This window comes from Anabrus simplex, chromosome 4 (genome assembly GCF_040414725.1).
Source record: "Anabrus simplex isolate iqAnaSimp1 chromosome 4, ASM4041472v1, whole genome shotgun sequence".
Classification (NCBI taxonomy): Eukaryota; Metazoa; Arthropoda; class Insecta; order Orthoptera; family Tettigoniidae; genus Anabrus; species Anabrus simplex.
Window position 1 is genome coordinate 305,372,138 of NC_090268.1, and position 22,478 is coordinate 305,394,615.

Sequence of the window (22,478 nt, forward strand, 5' to 3'; positions counted from 1 at the left end):
AATCCAACACCATTTTTCGCTACCTTCTCCTGTCCACTCCAGTATAATTTATAACCTCCACGAAGTGTCTTACTTCCAATCCCTTTCCATTTGGTCTCACTTAATCCCAATATTGATGTTTTTCTTCTATCCATCATGTCTAGGAGTTCTTCTAACTTTCCAGTTAATGATAGAATGTTCATAGTTCCAATTCGGTATTTGGGTCTCTTTTTTATTTGGGGTTTCCTTTCAGAACATTGTATATCATCAGCCTTACGGACATCATACTTTACAATTGTCTGAGAGGACGTGTCAGTCCGGTCTATAATATTCTTTCCGAGACTCTTTTTCTTATTGAAAGCAACTATACTCAATACTCTCCTGCTGACTTGCTAGGCCTAACACATAAGAGGATTTTCTTTCAGGGTTTACTCCCTTAGCCTTTGAGGATGCCTTCCTCGTCCTACAAGGCAGTAGGTTCCATGTGTACACCCCAGAAGGATGGGTTGCCTCTTCCGCCATCTCCGCCGTACCGAAGTCCATCTTCTCCGCCGTAGATGCCGTTGAGGTCTTCACCCTTAACCCAGGGCAAGGGCCCTCCATATTTATGACCCCTGGAGAGAGGGTGTCCCAGTATTTTAAAACCCCCAGGAATTGGGCTACCTGTTGGTCTGCGGGTTGTATTGGTTATTTCAACCAGCCCTACATACTGTAGGGGCCCCCTATCCGCCACCTGGGGACGCGCTCTGTAGGGGTCAGGTTCCCCTGGTTACTTATTGGAAGTTAACCCCACCCACGAGGAGTAAGGTTATTTGCAGGTTATCTGCGGTGAGGATAGGAATTGTGCCAGCTGCCGAGGCCTGTGCACTCCTCTGGGACAATGACTGATGACTGACAGATGAAGTGAAATGATATTGGAGTGTGTTGTTGGAATGAAAGATGGCAGTGAAAACCAGAGTACCCGGAGAAAAACCTGTCCCACCTCCGCTTTGTCCAGCACAAATCTCACGTGGAGTGACTGGGATTTGAACCACAGAACCCAGCGGTGAGAGGCCGACGCGCTGCCGCCTGAGCCACAGAGGCTTCTTAAAGAAAATTAATTAAAATGTATTAAACATACTAACTGAAGGTTTTACAAAGGTTAAGTTAGGTGTAAGATAGAGTAAATACAACAATGTTGCTGATATTTTAAAGTGATATTTTGACATAAACCCCTCTCAGACGTTCACTGTACAGATCTCAAAACATTTAATTGCAGAATTTGAGGAGAGTGAAGAAAGAAAGAAAGAAAGAAAGAAAGAAAGAAAGAAAGAAAGAAAAAGAAAGAAAGGTAACAAAATTAACAAAACTCAAGCCTAGTTAATTTTTAAGAGAATTGTGTGCTCTCACCGGAACTCTACTTAAAGATGACATTTCTCATAAACCTAAGATTCATATTTGCTGCATCAAATTAAATACCAGACAATGTGGCTATCATGGCTGAGCACATATTAGATTATTTTAACCCTACACCTTGTATGGTGTTGAGAGATTAAAACCAGATAACAAAAATAATTGGCCTACACTGCAATTAAACATTATTTCTCTGCTGTAGTCTTAAAATATAACATTTTGAGTGTTTAGCATTATTACACTTAAAAAAGTCTTATAAGACATAATTCCCAAAGATGATCATGAAAACAGTTGAAGTGTTTGTATAGAGCAATGTGCTACTAATGTGATAAATACACTCAAAACATTTGTTTAAAATTAATTATACAACAGAAAACTTTTAAGTCCATAAGACATGTTGGTGAGATACGCTGACGTATTAACAGTGCAGTGGGAAGTAACGCTCTTGTTCAAGTAAGGTGTTCCGTTTAGATGTATAGCTAGTCATAATAGTCCTTGAAGAAAAATTGAACCGGTTGACAAATGATGGAAAAACTTGAAGGAAAATGAAATGTTCTTTGGAATTTGTTTAGTTCTTGGAATGTAGTAGAAGATGTCACAGACTGAGTGACAAAACATTGCTACTCTAGTGAAAAAAAGGTGCGCTTCTCTCAAAATACTTTTCATGATATAAAATACTTATCATCTGAGCTTCAACCATGAAATTTATTTCATGTAATGTTACTATCAACCAGGCTTATAAATTTTAAAAAAATCTATCTTAACTTGAAGATCAACATCTCTAGAAATTGGTAAAGGTATATCTTATCTAAAACAATGTTTGGCCAACAACTTAATGCCAAAATTTGTAAATTCTGCTCAGAAAAATCTAAATTTTCAAAATGGCATAAAAAGCTCAATTAAGAATGAATCTGATTTGGCATCAACCAAACATTATTTCATGTACAGTAGAATTCCGTTAATCCGGCATCCAACAGTCCGGAACGCCCAATGATCCGCCACCATTCCAGGATTTTTTATGTTACTTTGTTTACATTTGTGACAGTTAAAGCGCCCGGCACGGTTCAAAACCACCCGGAAGTGTCCACTATGCGTACGCTATTGTTAGACACAATCGGCATTGTTGCCTGTCACAACGCACAGGTTCAGTTCATTGTTTTGATTGCGAGCACTTTTCGCTACAGTATTTTTTCTTGTGATCTAGGATCCGTATTACACTAGTGCAGTAGTGTAGTGAACATACATATCAAAGTGCCCTGTGGAAGTTTTGTTGGTATTTAAGCAGTGACAATGTTCTCGAAACCAAAACCTTCTTCAAGTTCCAAATCAGGAGAGAAATGTAAGCATGTAACTCTGACCATCAACCAGAAACTGGAAGTCATCAAACGCCTGAAGAAACGTGAGAATAGAAATATTTTCTTGAATGAATTTAATATTGGCTCGTCAACCATTTACGACATAAAAAAAACAAAAAGATGAACTAATGAAATTTGCTTGAAAAATTAGCTTCCAGACAAACATTAAAAAAAAAAAACCCCAAACTGGAACAATTAGATAGCTCATTGTACAAATGGTTCAGTGCAGTACACTCCGAAGGAAAGCCGGTAATAGGGCCAATGGTTACTGAAAAGGCAAAGAAATTTGGACAAGACTTAGGTGTTGCAGAAAATGAATGCAATTTTTCTGATGGTTGGCTCAGAAACTTTAAGTTTCGACATGGAATTCTAAGATTTGATGTAACCGGAGAGACACTTTCAGCAAACCAAGATTCAGCGGAAAAATACAAAGACGAGTTTGAAGAAATAATCGCAGTTAATAATGATTCTGCTGATCAACATTTTACTGCAAAACGCCGTGTCACAGCTGTTTTCACTGTACCGCCCGATAGTCTGGCATTTTTGGTAATCCGGCACTGGGCCGGTCCAGAATGTGCCGGACTATCGAACTTCTACTGTAAAACTTGAAGGAAATTTGTCAATGAGGCTTATTAAAAAAAAAAAGTTTATCTTAACTTGAAGATAAACATCTCCAAAAATTGGTAAAGATATGTCTTTTCTAAAACACTGTTTGACCAACAACTTAATTACAAAATTTTAAAATTTTGTTCAGAAAAAATTTAAATTTCAAACTGGCATAAAAAACTCAATTAAAAGCAAATTCCGTTTGGCTCAAAAATGAAGTACCTAAAATGTTTCTACAGGAAAAAATACTTTTTTGATATCACAACCATAGGATGTTCACTTGAGTGCTCCTCTCATGCTGGCCCCCTTTTCAGAAATTTGTCAACCAAAATCTCCATAGTATAACAACCAAGAAACAAAATGCTTCACTGCCGCAGAAGTTAAACGTGTTATTTCTACATTACCAATAGATTAACACGACGACATCAGAAAAAATCTCTCCAAATTAGTTAATAAATAAGACTGAAAAGTGTCTTAATATTCTAGTAAAGTTTCAAATAATCTTAAGCATAAAATCAGTGACAGTAACCAGATTGTTACAGAGGCTGACAAAGGGAATACTGCAGTAATAATGCTTGAAAAAGAATACATTGCAAAAACAGAAACATTTTGTGGACAATGCCATCAAAAAAAGTTCACAAATCACACAGTTCATTCATGATTTTTTCAAGAAGCATCACACTTTTCTTCAGTATAACCTCCATCTTCATCTGCACCCTCACAAGGTGAATTAACTGAGACAATTCTCATCCTGATTCCTCCAACTGCCAAATCTATCTACATCATTTGCTCATTTACGTGTCTAACAGAAACTATGTTGCATGCAGTAGTATTTCTGATGAACAGCCCTATCCACACTCTGACCTTTGCTTTTAGACACCCGTCAAGTACACTTTATAATCTCCTATCTCTTCCTCATTATCTCCCCCTACCCGAATATCTTTTTTTTTTTTTTTTTTTTTTTTTTTTTGCTAGTTGCTTTACGTCACACCGACACAGATAGGTCTTATGGCGACGATGGGACAAGGAAGGGCTAGGAGTGGGAAGGAAGCGGCCATGGCCTTAATTAAGATACAGCCCCAGCATTTGCCTGGTGTGAAAATGGGGAACCACGGAAAACCATTTTCAGGGCTGCCGACAGTGGGGTTCAAACCTACTATCTCCCAAATACTGGATACTGGCCGCACTTAAGCAACTGCAGCTATCAAGCTCGGTCCAAATATCATTTACTCCCTGCACATCCAGATGCATCCTCTTTGCTGACTCAGCCAGTTCTACTTTATTTCTTCCATAAGACCCTTTAATATTGAAAGCTCCGCATCGAATTCCATTTCTTTTGCCGAGTTGTTTCCAAGGAGTCCCTCGCCTGTCAAATGGGAGTGGGGCTCCGTTACTCCCATAGGTCCGAGGCTTGCTTAAAACATTCTGAGTGTACTTGGTGAACATTCTGTGAAGCAGGATGCTACCCTTACTTCTCTCTCTCCAGTCGTTTCACTCATGACTGAGTATTGTGACCCAAGGACTTTGTTTCTTTTATAAGCTGATACCATTCTGTATGTACTTGCATTTTCCGGACAGTAACTCTCCAGGGTAAGTCCATGATCTCTCTTACTTGATCAACCCATCTTTTTGCGACCTGTTCTCGTGTCCTTGTGCCAGAAACTTTTCCTTGGACAATTAATTTTTCCAGGTTGTCATCCTCTCTTCTCATAATGTGACCAAAGAATTGCAGGATTCTCTGGTACACAACTTGGCATAAACTTTCTTGTATTCCAATTTCCCGGATGACAGAATCATTTGTTCGCCTGGTTGACCACGGTAATCGCAACATCCTTCTCCAACACCACATTTCAAAGGCGTTGATTCGGTTCCTGTCTTTAGCTTTTATGGTCCAAGTTTCGCATCCATACAGGAAGATTGAGAACACAAGCGAATGGACTAATCTTTTCTTCGTATACATAGATATTGCTCTATCTTGCCAGATCTTCTTTAATTTTGCCATAGCTGTACGTCCTAGAATGATGCAACATTTGATTTCTTTTTCACAGCTACTTTTATCCTCGATTATTGAACCAAGATGAGGAAACTGACAGACTCTTTGGAGATTGTTAAGGTGCTGTGGCAGCTGAATCTCTGCACCTTTGTTGACAATCATTAGTTTTGTCTTGTTCCAATGAATTTCCATGCCAAGTTTGTGACTTACTTACACATAGTTCAAGTGAGGTTCTCTCCACTAACAGGGTAGCGACCACCGGTAGGATTGTATTGTCTTAGCCGCCTGAGCACAAGGAGGGCCATGACTCAGAATATGTCCGAGATGCCCACTCCCATTTCATAGCAACTCTCAACCACTTACTAGGGCACTCAGCCATTGTCCACGGTTCATGAACTAGGACATGACTACCCAGACCATGAAAATAAAAATAAGCCAAAATTTAAACCTATTAGAGATTCCAAGAAAAAGAAATACTTTGTTACCTTTACATACAATAACAAAAATATTTTCCAAATTATAAATTTACTTAAAAACCAAAAATAAATACATAGCATTTAAAACCACTAATACTACTGTTTTATTTTACAATCCACAGAGCACTGTTGACACTAATACGAGATTTTTGAATTCTGGAGTAACTGTGCACACTGTATATAAGTTAGGCCAGAAGGAGCTTCACTGCATGCTATCAGGAACATATTAAAAAAAAAAAAAAAATAATCACCTTAATAAATACTCGCTCGGTTCGCCCGGAAGGACGTGGGTTCGAATCCCCGTCAGGAAGTCGTAAAATTTAAGAAACGAGATTTTCACTTCCGGAGGTGCATATGGCCCTGAGGTGCACTCAGCCTACATCAAAAATGAGTACCAGGATAATTCCTGGGGGCAAATGCGGCCGGGCGTAGAGCTAACCACTCTACCCCATCACGTGCCGAGGTTAACAATGGTGGAAGCCTTTACCTTCCACTCCTCTAAGGGCCTTCATGGCCTGTACGGAGGTGACTTCGCTTTGCTTAATAAATACTCGGCCATGAGCTTACACATGTCTGACTTCTGTCACTCTTTTGCATCTATAGATGAAGATTTAGTAATTCTACTCTGATTCCAAATAATCTCTATGATACATCCTAAATTTACAAGACACGATTATGAGGACAAGCAGTAACACTCACCTCTGAAAATGATGCTTCTAACAACGGCCAAGCATACACTTGTGATGTGATTTCAGCTCTGGCAAAGAACTGTAATAACTCAGGATCATGTTCAGCCAGGACATTTTCAATCATAGCCAAAACATTAACTGGTGGGAATGGAAAATACTCAAACCAGTACCGGCACCAATTGACTGAAAAAAATAAAAAATAAAAATCAAATCAAAATAGTTCAGTACAAATTGTATACATGTGGAGAATGAAAAAGTGAAGAGTTTTTAATGCTATTTGCTTTCCGTCGCACCGACATGGATAGGTCTTATGGCGACAATGGGATAGGAAAGGCTTAGGAGTGGGAAGGAAAAGGCCAGGGCCTTAATTAAGGTACAGCCTGGTGTGAAAATGGGAAACCAAAGAAAACCACCTTCAGGACTGCCAACAGTGGGGTTCGAACCCACTATCTCCTGGATGCTTTTTTTTTTTTTTTTTGCTAGGGGTTTTACGTCGCACCAACACAAATAGGTCTTATGGCGACGATGGGAGGAAGGAAGCGGCCGTGGCCTTAATTAAGGTACAGCCCCAGCATTTGCCTGGTGTGAAAATGGGAAACCATGGAAAACCATCTTCAGGGCTGCCGATAGTGGGATTCGAACCTACTATCTCTACGTGCACGGCCAACTCGCCCGGTCTCCTGGATGCAAGCTCACAGCTGCGTGCCCCTAATCGCACAGCCAACTCACCCGGTAGAGTTTTTAATATGATACAGTTTGTTGTAAATGAAGCTGTGGAAAACCATGTTTCTGTGTGTACTTTGTTAGAAGAGTTCTTGTTCAAAATACACATAATTAAACAAAATTATTTTAAAAAAATTATACTGGATTCAAGATCAGCCCATCTGGTTGCCATGATCATTAAGGTGTAAAATATATATGATCTGACACCATGGTTAGACGGTTCGAGTCCCGTTGGTTGCAAAACTTTTCACCATCAGAATGACAGCCAACAAGATAGGAGAGACGTGGTGGTATATAATTTCTAATCACTAAGTTGTGTGCCAAAACCTGGATTCAATTCCAAACCTCTCTGCAGTGTTCTTAAGGAGCGAGGGCATATGATGCTGTTGATGGTGATTCATAGGCTCGAGAATATACAAAGTGGCAAGCAGATTGGCAATACACAGTGTTTTCAGACGAGTCCCACTTTAACATGGACTACAATGATGGCTGTAAATGGGTCAGACGATGATGTAGTGAGTGGTATCATCCAGCATGCACTGACCAGCATCATACTGGCCAAATGCCAGGCTTAATGTGTGGGAGCATCATTAGGTATTGTTCACAATTTTGAGGTTAGTATCTTCAGTAACCAGTACATCAGGGAAGTAGGTAAGGTAAGGGTTATTCTGCCCGAAGGCAGGTCCGAACCTCCGCAGAGGTGTTCCTGAGTCGGAGTTTACGTGCGGTAGGGTGGCCAGTTCCTTTCCGCTCCTCCATTCCCTTACCCCCCCACCAACAGCGCGTGGCAACCCATCCAACTCCTGACCACGCCCAATGTTGCTTAACTTCGGAGATCTCACGGGAACTGGTGTTTCAACACGGCTACGGCCGTTGGCTCAGGGAAGTAGTAGAGGCATAAATTATACCCTTCTTTCAGTGCACTCCTGATGCTATATTCCAGCAAGATTACACTCAAGCTCATGTTGTCAGGAATATTCAAGCTTTCTTTGAAGCTGCCAGGCTGAGTAGCTCAGGTAATATAGCGCTGGCCTTCTGACCCCAACTTGACAAGTTTGATCCGGTGGCATTTGAAGGTGCTCAAATACATCAGTCTTATGCTGGTAAATTTACCGGCACATATCACAACTCCTGCGGAACAAACTTCCAGCACCTCAGTATCTCTGAAAACCAAAAAGATGTAGTTACAGGGTCGTAAAACCAATAACATTGTTATTTCTTCTAAGAACAGCAGATACAGCTTCTGTGGCTAGCCATTTTGCCAGACATGTCACCTAATGATAACTAGTCAGTCTTCCAGCAGCCAGCCTCAGTGAACTGTAGACTTGTCTACCAGTAGCCTGCCAAGTAATTCCCTAGGAAGACATCCAAGGACCCTTTGATTCAATACCATGCAGTACAGAAACTCATGGAGGTTTCACAAAATATGAATGTTTTCGTACCAGCCTGAAAATGTAATTACTGAAGTATACCAGTGTTAGTAATATGTAGAATAAATTTGATTCTGTTCTCATGTGTGTAATTGCTAGTGCCTGCACAAGTCTCTGACTTAAGACCAGATGTCATCAAAGATAATGTATTCAGTGTCTTTGCACAAAAATGGACAAACAACAAAAACAATTTAATAATGAATAATAACAAAAAAAAATTAATTTTCCACAAGGAAACCATAATTTAATTTCATCAATCACAAATGAAATTACCAGCCCACTGCTACACTGATGCAAAATGCTGGTGATTTCATGATTGAAAAGGCCTGAAGAGCTTAAATGTTTTTAATGAATATTATTGATTAATAATTTTTTCTTTTTAGAACTACTACTAACAAATTTTACCTCAAAACCAAGCAACAGCACAACCAAATTGAACAAATAATGATAAATAAAGAATAAGACATACCAAGAATAGTAGTGACTGCCTCAAAACAAGTGAAAGGATCATTTTGAAATACTCTCACAAATGGGAATACGAACAGAGGCAAATACTTCACCTCACCAAATAAAGGACACCAATGGGCTAAGCATGATAATAATCTGAAAATGAAATGAAAATAATTACAACAATGACTACAAAATATAGTGTCTCACTTTCAAGCTTTGAAATATGCTATTTACCGCTGCAAGTTCTTTAACATGGCTCTGTTTTCTAATGGATACTGTTGATCAAGATTCAGATAGGCAGAATGACAGTCTCGCTTGACAAGTCCAACAAATGCAGCTTGATTCCCAGGGACTTTCAGAATTGTCTTCCAGATCAGAGCCCTATATGATTCAGGATATTCACCAAATTCTTTTAAAATAGGGCGCAGGCGCTCAAGGTCTAATGTCTTCTGTATCTGTTGGGAGGAAAAGAAAAACAATAGATTATTGAATCATTCACTCAATCAGTTTGTAATTCTGGAAATTACTCTATTTTCTAACTGTACTGAACTTAACATTATCAGCTACAGTAAAAAAAAACCTATAAAAAAATGTTTTAGTTACTTCTTGTCCTCACAAGAATAATTTCAAATATTCATCATATCTTTAATAATTTGTTCATAAATTTCTGTAAAAAGTTCACTGTTGGAAAAATACAAGATAATTCTACACAGAATACATTAATAACTGTAATACGACTTCAGTTAATTATTATTAAAATGTTCTGAAAAAATATTTATTAAATATGGCCGACATATCCACATTAGAATCTATAAACTTGACCATATGAATGGCCTATAATGGTTTGTGTTGACTACTTACAGTGATAAACTTACTGCATTGAAAAAACAGGAGATGAATCCGCCTTGTTAATATAAAAAAACTATTTAATATATGTTACTTAATCGTAGATGTTTCAAAAATATATCATTCTTTTCTGCAACAAAAGTATTTCACAATCTCAGATCAGGTCAGGCCAGGAACACCCTGCTACCGTATGTGAGAGTAGACGGCACTACCTGCGATTATCTGACTGAGGGTACCAAACCCGACAAACTAAGGGAGAACCAATGGTTAAGGGTGGAGGAGTTCTCCCTTACGAGCTTGGTGAAGCCTTTGTGTAGAAAATAACAAACAAATTCACCAAAATGCTACTGCCTTGTAGGTGTGGCAGAGGACTGCCAAAGGCTAAGGGAGATTACCTCTACAGTATCAGGCCCAGCAAATCTGCTGGACAGAGCTGATGAGTTCATTGCTTTCAAAACAAAAACAAGTCCCGGATGTAAAAGTGTTAAAATTACCAGACAAGACAACAATAAATTTCCGATCATGTATGTCATACATTTTTACCGTATGATAACAGAAATATTATTGAATTTGTATTTTTGTTGCTAAGCCAACATCAATGCTGAGCTACGAGAAAATGGGTAAACAGAATTTAATGAAAATTGGTATACAGAGTCTAGGAAAAAGAAGCTACAGGCTAAGCTATAAACAATTTTATTCACCCTGGATGAAATGTTAGTTTGGGGGAAGGCACCTAAAATTTAATTTTTAAATACCTATTTTATTGGTCCTATCGGAAAGTATTACATAACAAAAGTTATGATAACTCATGTTTTATACGGTTTTACCGTACCAACTATGATAAGAGTGGTATTTCAGAGTCGGAAGAAAACTAAATGCGATGGCCTACAATATAGACGCTCATAAAAGTGATCAACAATAACATTGCATTGACCATTGTTTGTTGTGTTATTCTTTGTCACTTATGCTGCCACTCATCTCCGATAGATGGAATTACTGCTGCGTACCAAGTATAAAAGCCTGCCTGAATATTGGCGGGAAATAGCAGGGGAGTTAGATAACTTTCTTCTTTAGCATGCCATTCCTCTGGTTTATCAATTTTCTGATATCTCCTGGTTTATCATAGTATTCCAGCTATTCGATCCCTACTCTGACGTGCTGATTGGAATGATCACTTAACAGAATAATGGCAGAGGCTCACTTATGACCTGGTCTGGAATTACAATTTCGGCTTATTCCAAATTATAGCACCACAATTCACTAAATAACTCAAAATTCAACCCTGAAAAGAGCAGTTTCTTAAGAGAAGCTTCTTCCTCTTCATTTTTATTAAATTCTACATTAATTTTATTTCAAATTTGCAGCAAAGAGGGGGTTTCTCCTCTGGCTTGGAGGAAAAATTTGCCTCCAAGTCAGATAGATTTTTCCCCACCAGTATAGTTTAATTGAGATTCTCCGACTCATCAGGTACTCCTATTAAACAGATGAGTAAAAGGGCATAGTTTTTGCCCTGGGACTCTATTCCCCCCCACACCCCCTCCAAAAATTAAAGTGTTCATGACCATCTGTGGCCTGGTCATTCCAGCTCTAGAGCTTTGGACTGTTAGATCGGCAATGTAGTATTCTTCATTAAAAGTGAGAAAATTGATCGTGTATTTCATATGATAGCATTGCCTTTCATCGCAACATTCCTACTGGTGCCTTTGTAATGACCTATTGAAACCGTACAGTGTCCTGTACAGCTCATGGGAATGATATGGGCCTTTATACTCCATTAAAATTACACCTAAAGGTCGCGTCATTGGTAGCAGTATGGGCGATGGGGATCGAGCGGCGTCCTGCCAGAATGGAACCCGCGAAAAGAGCACTTGCCAGACAAAGGAAAGACAAAGCGAGAGCCAAGCCCCCGCGGAAATACGCTCTCAACTTGCAGAGAGAGATAGAAGGGGACGCGATGCTGGAGTAGTCAGATACGCCCCGAGGTGTGGTCTAGCTTCCCAGAGTTCCAAACGAACATAAGGAACTTCCGGTTTTTTATGCACGTGTCACGGGTGCCAATGTCGGACTTTGGCGCGTAAACAATGGAATGATATTTTAATCCAGACATAGGAAAATTATGTGAGACACACCATTGAATAGAGCGGAACTTTCTGCGTTCCCCAAACTAAAAATATGTAATAACTTCTGCAGGGGAAGAAAGGAGGTCACCAGCTGTCAAGATGTAACATATCGCTAACACATGTGGATACAGCGGCGTCACCCAAGCCAAGAATCGCGCTTAAAAGATAACTCCACCCTCCAAAGGACGCTATGAATTAATCAAAGGCGGGAAGCAAATTACATAAAAACTGCTGATCGTAGGTCCAGCACGCCTGGCTCAAATGAAAGAGGAGACAGAGGGCTACAAGATGCAATATTTAGATATCGTCAATTCTTGGTACGAAAGGAGCTCTTGTTCTTAATGAACCGTGAACGTTGACGCCCCCAAGCTTCCGGCGGGCAAGATAATATAGGCCGAGCAGGCCATTGCAGAGACAGTTGTTCTTTCACGGGTCGTGAGACGGACACTGTGTCCCGCGGTGCTCCAGTTACAGTCAGAAACCCCTGACCGCGTACAAAGAAGTGTTATTGTGTCCAAAAGCCTTTGTGTAGTGAACGGGAGGCCAAACGAGCCTAGGTGAATTGTTTCTGTGCTGCGTGTCAAACTAGTAAAAAACCGCGAGCATAATTTACCAACAAGTAGCAGAATACGGCCGAGAAACTGCCGGTTTAATGAGTCAGTGAAATTCATAATTAGGTATCACCCAAAGTGTTACTTTGAATCAGGGGCTCGAGTCTCGTGAGCCACCCGATTCTTACTGTGAACGCGCCCGCCGTGGTTTGAAAGTCCGCCTTATTCGTGGTGTAAACTCTGAAATAGAGGACGTGTGACGGGTGTAAAAGTGTTACCCACTTGGATTACTGTAAGATTTCAGCTGTGACGAGTTCCCCAGGATGTCGGACTTGTATGGACCAGGGATGAAGGACTGCACGCTCGCCACCTACCGAGTGGTCATGGAGTACTAAGAACTTCACCATGGGTCTCCCGTGGCAGGAGAAACAACGGCCACCAAACAGATGAGTGATGTCCAAAATTTAATTTCTAAGCATGACATAACCCGGGGATAGGATTAGCGTTCTTTTGTAAATATCAAAATGTTGTAAGTTAATGCATGTCCTATATGGAAATTTTATTGATTTTTATAATGTTGAAGTAAATTCAAGGGAGCTAAATTCCCGGACGACTCATATTTCTTTCTTAATGATTAGCTTATCGTGAGGGTTATATTTTTAGTGAAATGTAGAATGTCCTAGCAAATATGGGAACAAGGTTAGGAGAATATTTGAGTTTCCCGTAGGGGCGGTTGGAAAAATGGAATTTGGCGAGCAAGGAAACATGTCGAGATGCTGGTAGTCACTGTCCCACGAGGTTGTCAAATATGCCAGGGAAACTCATGGGTCAGTCAGACAATGCATGCCTAGCTTACAGATATAATCAGTGCATGGACTGCAAGAAAGAAGAAATCCCGACCGGGAGAGGTACATATTGTGTGATTTAGATAAGTGTGAGGAACCATGTGCTTAACGTCTCCATCCGTTCGGTTACGTGGCGGGTACTCCATTCCAAATAACTGCCAACCCGTTCGATACCAAATGTAATCAGATTGTGGCACGAACCTGGCAATTTGACTCCATCATAGCACATTCTCCTCCCTGTGGGCGGCCTATCTATTACTAAAAATGCTCCAGTGTAAACCATAAACAATGCCCGGCCACGAAGGGCGCCAAGTATACACCCTACCGGGCTTCGAATGGATGACCCACGCATAAGAATGCCTCCACGTAACGGGGGGATCCCTACTCATTTATTAAATACCTTTAAAAGAAGTTACCGTGATATTATCATTATACAAGTATTCTTAGCTAAGCCATTTAACCCAAACAAAAGAACGCGGGCAGACCCGGTTCCAAGCCCTAACACAATGGGATATGGGACCCTTTTGTCACGAGGGCGAGAGCTAGACATTCACAAAAAAAGGAAGGCCGGCCATTCACTTCGCACGGCCATTCAGATTCTTCTCTCCCTCAAACGTTCACCCTCTCGTCTCGGGGACACATCCTTGGCCCATTTCATTTGCTTATTTATATTATCGTGGAATTCCCATAAAATACTCTTTTATTCTCTCTCATTATTATCGCGGAGCGCCGACTATGGGCACAATCACTGCTAACTCATTTCATCGTAAATTACTCGGGCATTCGGCCCTCTCACTATGTCTCATATCACGTATCTTCTTCCCTTGGGCATCTGGCTCTCATGGCTCCTCGTTCATACCACATAAATACACTTATATTTAGACCTTCTGACCAAAGATTAGATTGGGAAAACCACTGTCTTTCTGAGGATGAATAAAGCAGGTGGAGAGCGAGTGTCTGCCATTATAATGAAAACTCCTCAACTTGATTGTGACTGATGATAGGCAAGAGGGCCTACCATTACACTGAAAATTCCCAAACCCAGTCTTCACATAAGAAAAGAAGTTTGGTGACTTTCCTATCGCATTTTTAGGGTAATGTTAAGAGCCATGCAATGTAATAAAATCATACTCACAATGTGTACACTACCTAAACTATAATTCTGTACACAATGTAGAATTCCGTAGCGAAGCACGGGTATATCAGCTAGTAAACTATATAATAACTGATAGATGCGCTGGCCAGTTCAGCAATGATGTTAAGGTGAAGTGAAAGTCTCGATATTGATCACTGGCTTTTGATCGTGCACATTGCGAACGTCCATGTGCAGAATGTTAAGTGCAAGAAAATGCCAAAAATGAAGACCTGGTTGCTAGAAGAAGATGGGAAGGAAGAAGAATACATAAGAAAGGTCTCAGCCAAAATACCAAAGAATGAAAAATGAGGAGTAGAAAAAAAATGGCAGTCATTCATAAACACCCTGGTTTAAGAAGCCAAATCACTATGTGGAAAGACAAGTTCAATATGCAGGGAGAATGAAACACTTTGGTAGAATTGGAGCGTGAAAACTGCTATGAAGGAAAGAAATACAGCAAAGAAGAGGCTAGATATCAAAAAAACAGAAATCAGACCACCAAGAAGATGAAAGTCAGTACCTGGCACAGGAGTACTGGAACAAGAAACTATTTGTAAAGAGACTGATTAAAGAAGAAAAGAAAAAGTGTTGGGACAAGTTCACTACCAGGCTAACAGAAGACTGTGAAAGTAATAGGAACCGAGCTCGATAGCTGCAGTCGCTTAAGTGCGACCAGTATGCAGTATTCGGGAGATAGTGGGTTCGAGCCCCACTGTCGGCAGCCCTGAAGATGGTTTTCCATGGTTTCCCATTTTCACACCAGGCAAATGCCGGGGCTGTACCTTAATTAAGGCCACGGCCGCTTCCTTCCACTTCCTAGGCCTTTCCTATCCCATCGTCGCCATAAGACCTATCTGTGTCAGCAAAAACAAAGTAATAGGATGTTGCTCTATAAAAGTAGTCAAGAATAGAAGAAGTAAGTATGGCATCTCGAAAGAGATGGTGGGAACCTGGTGAAGACAGATCAAGGCATCAGAGAAGAAATGAAGAACTACTTCAATACTTGATTAACTGGAGAAAGTCCTCAAGATGATCTCACCAAAGGCTGCAGTTTAGGATGGAGCACAACACCAAAACCAGCTAATATGGCTAGAATTGGAATCTGAGCTGAAGAACATGAGAAATGATAAGTCCCTATAGCTCATTCCACGTTAAGAAAACAGTATTGCTCTTATGACAACAGGGTTGCCATATCGAACGGCTCTGCTCAACACCATCACGGTTAATCGGCAACACACACATTTGTGGAATTCAGTATTTAGGTTCAAGACAAAAAGCGGAAGTAACTAAGCTACAAGTTATGTTTATGAACTATAGGGGTTTACAGGGGCTATTTTTGGTTTGTACAGCATTGAAGTGCAAGGTAAATTGGAGAGAAAACAGACAAACAATTTTTATGGCTTGAGGGTTGAGGGATGCATTTAATTGCATTTAATAAATTTCTCAAGGCAATAAAGGCTAGAAAACAGACGTAATAAATAAATACTGCAGATGACTACAAAATATCACAGTATTAACGTTAAAGAAAAAATCACACACGTAGGATTGTCGCATAACTCTCACTCAACACAAGACAATTGCCCACTGATTTCAAGCCTAAAAACACGCACACAACAAATGAGTACTGTAGATGCCTTTACTACAGAAGTGAGCTGCCGGTGGTTCACAGAGTGAGGGACTACACGAGGCTTGTACCAAGGCAAACAGAAGAAGGAAAATGAAGGAAGGCAACGAAACGATGGCTGTTCCCACCATTGTGCTTCCTCCCTATAAATGTATTAATGAAAAAGAAAATGTTATGTAGTTATTTTAAAAATTCACAGGAAAAAATGCTTTGTCTTTTTTATCTTTCTTTCATAATACATTACAAAGTACAATATACACTTAAGAAAATGGAAATTGCAACACCATGAAGGCATTGGTCGTTTGTGTTGATTTTCAAGATATGGAACCATGCCATGTAGGCATGTAAATGATCAAAGTTTCAGACCCATTGGATTGTTGCTACAGGTCTCCTCACGTGATTGGTCGCGGAGGAATCAACTCCAGTATACAGACTCTGGTGTAGCGTAGTTGACTTGCAGTCTGTGCAGTGAAGTGTTCCCCATTAAACATGCCTCAACGACAGAGAAGAGCACGCTATCAACAACTGTTGCCGTTTGAGAGGGCTCGGATAATTGGGCTGTGTGAGGTTGGATTATCGTTACGGACTGTCGCTGCACGTGTTGGTCGACAGGCATCTACGGTACAACGTGGTACAACAGCAGTGGTCAAATGAAGGTACCCAAACTCGTAGACCTGGCACAGGCCCAGCGCGACAGACAACTGTGAGAGAGGATAGCCGCATCATTCGGATGGCCCGGATGGAAACCCATGCAACAGCAGTGCAAATTCGAGCAGCTGTGGCACCCCACGTTACACAACAAACAGTTGGTAATCGCCTGCATGCAGCTGGATTACGAGCCCGTGTCCCTGCAGAAGGTGTTCCATTGACCCCATAACAACGACGTGTAAGGCTGGCCTGGTGTCGAGAAAGATCGACCTGGGTCGATGAACGGCATAGGGTCGTCTTTAGTGATGAATCTCGCTTCTGTCTTGCCCGCAGTGATCACCGAAGCGCCGAAATACCGGGGAGAAGGGCCGCCCAAATCTTATTGTCGAGAGGCACACAGGGCCAACACTAAGCATCATGGTCTGGGGAGCTATTGGCTTTAATGTGAAATCACAATTGGTGCTTGTTGAGGGCACTATGACTGCTCAATAGTCCGTTGATAGGGTACTCAATCCAGTGGTTGTCCCTATGATGGCGAACATTGCTAATGGAATGTTTCAGCAGAACAGTGCCCGAGTTCACACTGCACTCATCTCCAGAGAAGCTCTCCAGGACATCACAACCTTAGAATGGCCCGCCAGATCCCCGGACCTCAGTCCTATTGAGCATGTGTGGGACATAATGGGTCGACAACTGGCCAACTGTCCTCAGCCACCCACAACTCTGGAACAACTGACCCATGCAGTGCAGCAAGCATGGGCCACAATTCCTCAGGAAGCGATCCAGGGCCTTATTGACTCCATGCCTCGACGAATTCATCAATGTATTGCAGCTCATGGTGGGCACATCCTGTATTGATTGTTGTCCAAACTTGCGGTCAGAGGGACCTGAAAGTGTAATCATTGAATCACAACTGAACACTCATTCTGCATGTTTAATTGCAGCAATGTAGCACCACTTGTTCTGTGTGTTGCAATTTCCATTTTCTTCAGTGTAATATCCCTTAATCATGAGGACTTATGGGTGACTGAGAGGGTGTGTGTTCACTCCTTGCAGGTCCTAGGGTTCGATGACCTAGTTGCTGACATGATAAAGGCAGCTGGAGCATAAGGCATACAGTGGTCATATAGAATACTCTGTCATCTGAAAAAAAAAGAACAGGATACCAGAGGACTGGATAAACGGTATCATTATCCACGTGTTTAAAAAGGGAAACAAGAAGAAATGTGCAAATTATAAGGGCATCACTCTATTTTCTAACTCACTTAAACAAAGACAGGTGAAAGAATCAAGAATATAGTAGCACTGTTATTGGAGGAGGAACAACATGGGTTCAGGAAGAGGCGAAGCACTACAGACCTGATATTTGCCATCAGAATGCTAACAAGAAGTACTGGGAGTATAGTAAGAACTTAGTGATGGATTTTATGAACATTGAGAAGGCCTACGACAGTGTGCCTAGGGGGAGAATCTGGGAATGCCTAGAAGGTTTAGGTGCAACAAACTTCCTGACTGATAAAGTAAAGATGTTCTATCAAAAATGCTTTAATTTTGTCCAACTAGGGGATGGAAGATCAATAATAATGTTATTGGCTTTACTACTTTTAAGGTTCTTCTCCATGGGCCTGTTCCACAAAAGTATGGTCTTGTACATTACAAGTAAATTCTCTACTAACTTGTACAAATACCAGAGTTTCTGTTCCACAAAAGAATTTTCTACAGTTGTACTTTACTACTCCATACTTACAAATTACTAGTGAATTTTTATAGGCGTGTTCCACAAAAGTACTAGTACTTGTAACTTACTAGCAAATTGAGAAGAATTCTCTACCAGTGAAAGGACAATAATATATAAATGTACTAGTGCTATTTAAATACGCTTATTTTGGATACATTTTGATAAATATGTGGTCTAGCAGTAGTGATAGTGATGGTGATGAAAATGAAAACTATCGTCTGTACAGGGAAAGAATAAACTTCCAGTTTAACACTATTTGAATACAATGAACGTTTTAGGTTAAGCACAATATAGTGGAAGAACTTTTGATAGATATTGGCCATAGCTTAAAATATCCTACGAACAGAAATAAATCTCTCTCTGCTAAACAACAGTTACTAAATAATCTTCGGTCTGTAGGTCAATACATTCTGTGGTAGCTGCAATAAATGTGTAAAATTTCCTCAAATTGTTCCTTGGCCTGAAAATACTGAACAAACATGTTCCAAGAAGGACATCCCTGGAATCATTAATGAGCAGAATATCCCTTACATACGCCCAACTTTTCCCCTCAAAAGCTCCATGAGCTTTTCCCAAGTCAAATATTTCCATCCAACCATTTATTTTGTCTTGTTTTTTCAGAATCTCGCTGAATGCACTGAAACGAATATCTTTCCTTTTTTCTATTTCCTTCAAAATGAATAACTTCCTTTTTCTTGACATCATTTTAACAATTCATGCAGAGTTTGCAATTTCGTAACAATTAAGTTTGGCGGCCGAATATCGTTATTAGCGGCAAGGCAACTGATTCCTAATGACAGACCAAGGTATGTCAGACTATCGTGGAACATATGCGAGGATCACGGAAGAACAGGATGGGTGATAATAACTGAGTAATTTCGTATCATCAAAGAAATAAACTGAAAAATAACGTCGTAGCATTAAGAAATTCACAGGAATATTATTTCTTTGAATCTTTGCTGCATAAGTTACCTTAAAATACGATATTACGATAAATGCGGCAAGCATAACCTAATTCAACGAGTGGAATACGAAGATAAACAACTCATTCATGCTATGACGTAGTGCGTTTATTGATATGTCGTCACTTGTAAAACTTGTAATAATTCACTGGTAATATACAAGAGACTTTCAATCTTTTGTGGAACAGAAATGTACAACTCCATACATTACAAGAACCCACACTAGTAACTTGTAATGTACAAGACCATACTTTTGTGGAATAGGCCCCAGCAGCCGGCCTCAAGGGACTCACACACACGACATCAGGGAAACAGGAACGAGTCCTCAGCTCCAACAGGCAGATACTCCGTCAGGCTGACATCTCAGCCCAAGCTATCACTGACTGCGCTCTTCGCTAACTCATACCAGTGAACTCAATCTCGCTCTCACTCACTCACCCACTCACTCACTCACTCACTCACTCACTCACTCACTCACTCACTCATTAACTAACTCTCACTAACTCACTACAGGCAAGTAACTGCTCTTATATACCTGCATCAGCCCTTCTAGAACAGTCCGGATGCTCGATGAATCCAGGAACCTCGTGAGACGGAAGACTCCAGATTAATAGTCGAGTAATTTCCGTCACCCCATGCGGCGCGACCACGGACAGAAGAGAGAAGGGCCCATCCAGCACTTAATCGCTGCTTGTGATTGGCGCGGATGAAGCGTAAGGGGTGGGCCTATATGGTGCCGGGCCGGGCCCATAGCCAGTTGGCATGGCAGACGCTATAACCATTACATTGCCCCCTCCTTAAAGTTGCTTGTCCCGAGCTGCCCCACGATATGCTGCAATACGGTTTGTTCAGTTGGCCAACACCTTCCCATGCGGGATCTGCTGGGTCTGGTCGACGGTGTCCTCGTTCCCGTTGATAACGCTCAGCAAGTCCTCGCGTGGCAACCGGAACTTCGGTGGTTTTCCTTTCGTGAAGAGCCAAGTCTACTTTCAGGGCTTGAGTGCTTTCGTAGTCCTCTGGTGTGATGCCCGGGACCGGTTTGCTCGTCCCAGATTTAGCCCTGCTAAATTTCCTTTTTTTCCGGGGTGTGGAATTTGATGTTCGTACCGGCATGCAGCTTCGTGCCGGAACAAGTGTCCTGGTCAGGTGGGATCCTCGTTTGTTGGTCATCGGTTCGTGTTCCACTGCTGCTCCGTCTCTTAGTAGGGGTCCCTCCAGCCGTGCCATTGCATTCGCTGCCTCTGTCTCATGGGCCATCATCAGAACCTCTTCGTAGTTCTGTTTCTTGCCGATCGTCCTCCCTGGACAGATCTCAGCGCCATGTAGTTTATCACAGGCGTCAGCCGCCTCGAGCTTGGTGTCACCTCGGGACAATTCTTCCACAATCACGTCGCCTAGTCCCTCGATCTCAGCGTAGATTACCCGCGGCGTTATATCTGTGCGCTGAGTCCTCTCCTGCAGCTGGACTCAGTAGGTGGCTCTCGGTTGGTGGACACCGCAGCATACGTCGAGCACTCCCACAACCTCCTCGTAGATTGAACTTGGCTGGGGGCTGCGTTGAACCATCATCTCCTGTACACGTAGTCCGGCAATCGGGTATTCGGCACTATTCTTGGACGTCGATCCGGTCTCGAACTGGGTCTGGCATGTTCTCTTGGAAGCAATCCCGCCGTCGCGTAGGGTTTCCAACTTCACGATGGTGGAGCCGCTGTTGCTGCCAGCAGGATTCATTCACGTCTCCACAGCCATCGTTTCCGCATGCAGGGCACTCACTTCCACCACTGCGCCTCGAACTCCGGACTCCACAACCGCGAGCATCTCTTCGGACCCCTTCTCGGCTGGTCCGTTGTCATCCCGCACATCATCATTGTCGATCTCAGTTTCGAGAGAGCGCACTTCGTCTCCTGACTTTAACTGCTCGCTCTTCCGTTCACTTAAGTCTGTTTTCAGTTGGTCCGTGTTAGAACTCCTTTCAGACCTCAGTTCACTAACAAGTTCGCCATAGCTGGATAAGATTTTATTTTCAAGTTCACTAAACTTACTTAGACAAATCTGGAGCTGTTCGGAATTCATTTCGCTAGTAGAAATTTCTGTCGACTACAAAATTCGCTACCAGGTACTAGATTCTGACACCAGTTTTAACATAAGAGGTTATCCACTAGTTTATCACACTTGTCCATCCCACTTCTGACACCAGTTGTAAAGTGTTGGCGGGGTAAATAAGTAAATAAATGAGTACAGAACCTGGTAGCGTCCTATTTCTAAGATTGATTAGCTACGCTCTAAACTACACAAGACTACACACAACTTTTGCTCATAACACACACAGACGATAGCTGAGCTTCCAACTTACGCAAGTACGTACACTTAGACGGTTCGCGCTCTCTCTCTTAGTTTCTCATGTTCCATCTACAATGAGAGAGAGAGACACACACACACACGCACGCACGCACGCACGCACGCGCACACACACAGTCACACTCGTTAGCGCTGTCACGGTCTACAGCCTACACGTCAGTCTCGCAGGTCGGGATAGTATCCACTGTTCACTCAATCCGTCGAACCCCGTTCGCAGTCTGCACACGTCGACAACCAGTGTTCCCTTTGTGCTGCTCCAGAATACCCAAGGTTCTTCTCCAGCAGCCGGCCTCAAGGGACTCACACACACGACATCAGGGAAACAGAAACGAGTCCTCGGCTCCAACAGGCAGATACCCCGTCAGGCTGACATCTCAGCCCACGCTATCACTGACTGCGCTCTTCGCTAACTCATACCAGCGAACTCAATCTCGCTCTCACTCACTCACTCACTCACTCACTCACTCACTCACTCACTCACTGCAGGCAAGTAACTGCTCTTATATACCTGTGCCAGCCCTTCTAGAACAGTCCGGATGCTCGATGAATCCAGGAACC

The 22,478-nt window shown here is 41.7% G+C and overlaps 1 protein-coding gene across 3 annotated transcripts in view; it reads right to left on the reverse strand.

The window, feature by feature from the left end:
* Nucleotides 1-22,478, reverse strand: part of LOC136871927 (TBC1 domain family member 31) — a 392,653-nt gene that overhangs the window by 175,635 nt on the left and 194,540 nt on the right. For all 3 annotated transcript variants that reach the window (XM_068227257.1, XM_067145659.2, XM_067145660.2), the window contains 3 exons: nucleotides 9,328-9,548; nucleotides 9,113-9,246; nucleotides 6,501-6,673 (listed from right to left, as the gene is read on the reverse strand). In XM_068227257.1, coding sequence (XP_068083358.1) covers nucleotides 6,501-6,673; nucleotides 9,113-9,246; nucleotides 9,328-9,548 — 528 coding nt within the window. The remainder of the gene's footprint in view (nucleotides 1-6,500; nucleotides 6,674-9,112; nucleotides 9,247-9,327; nucleotides 9,549-22,478) is intronic.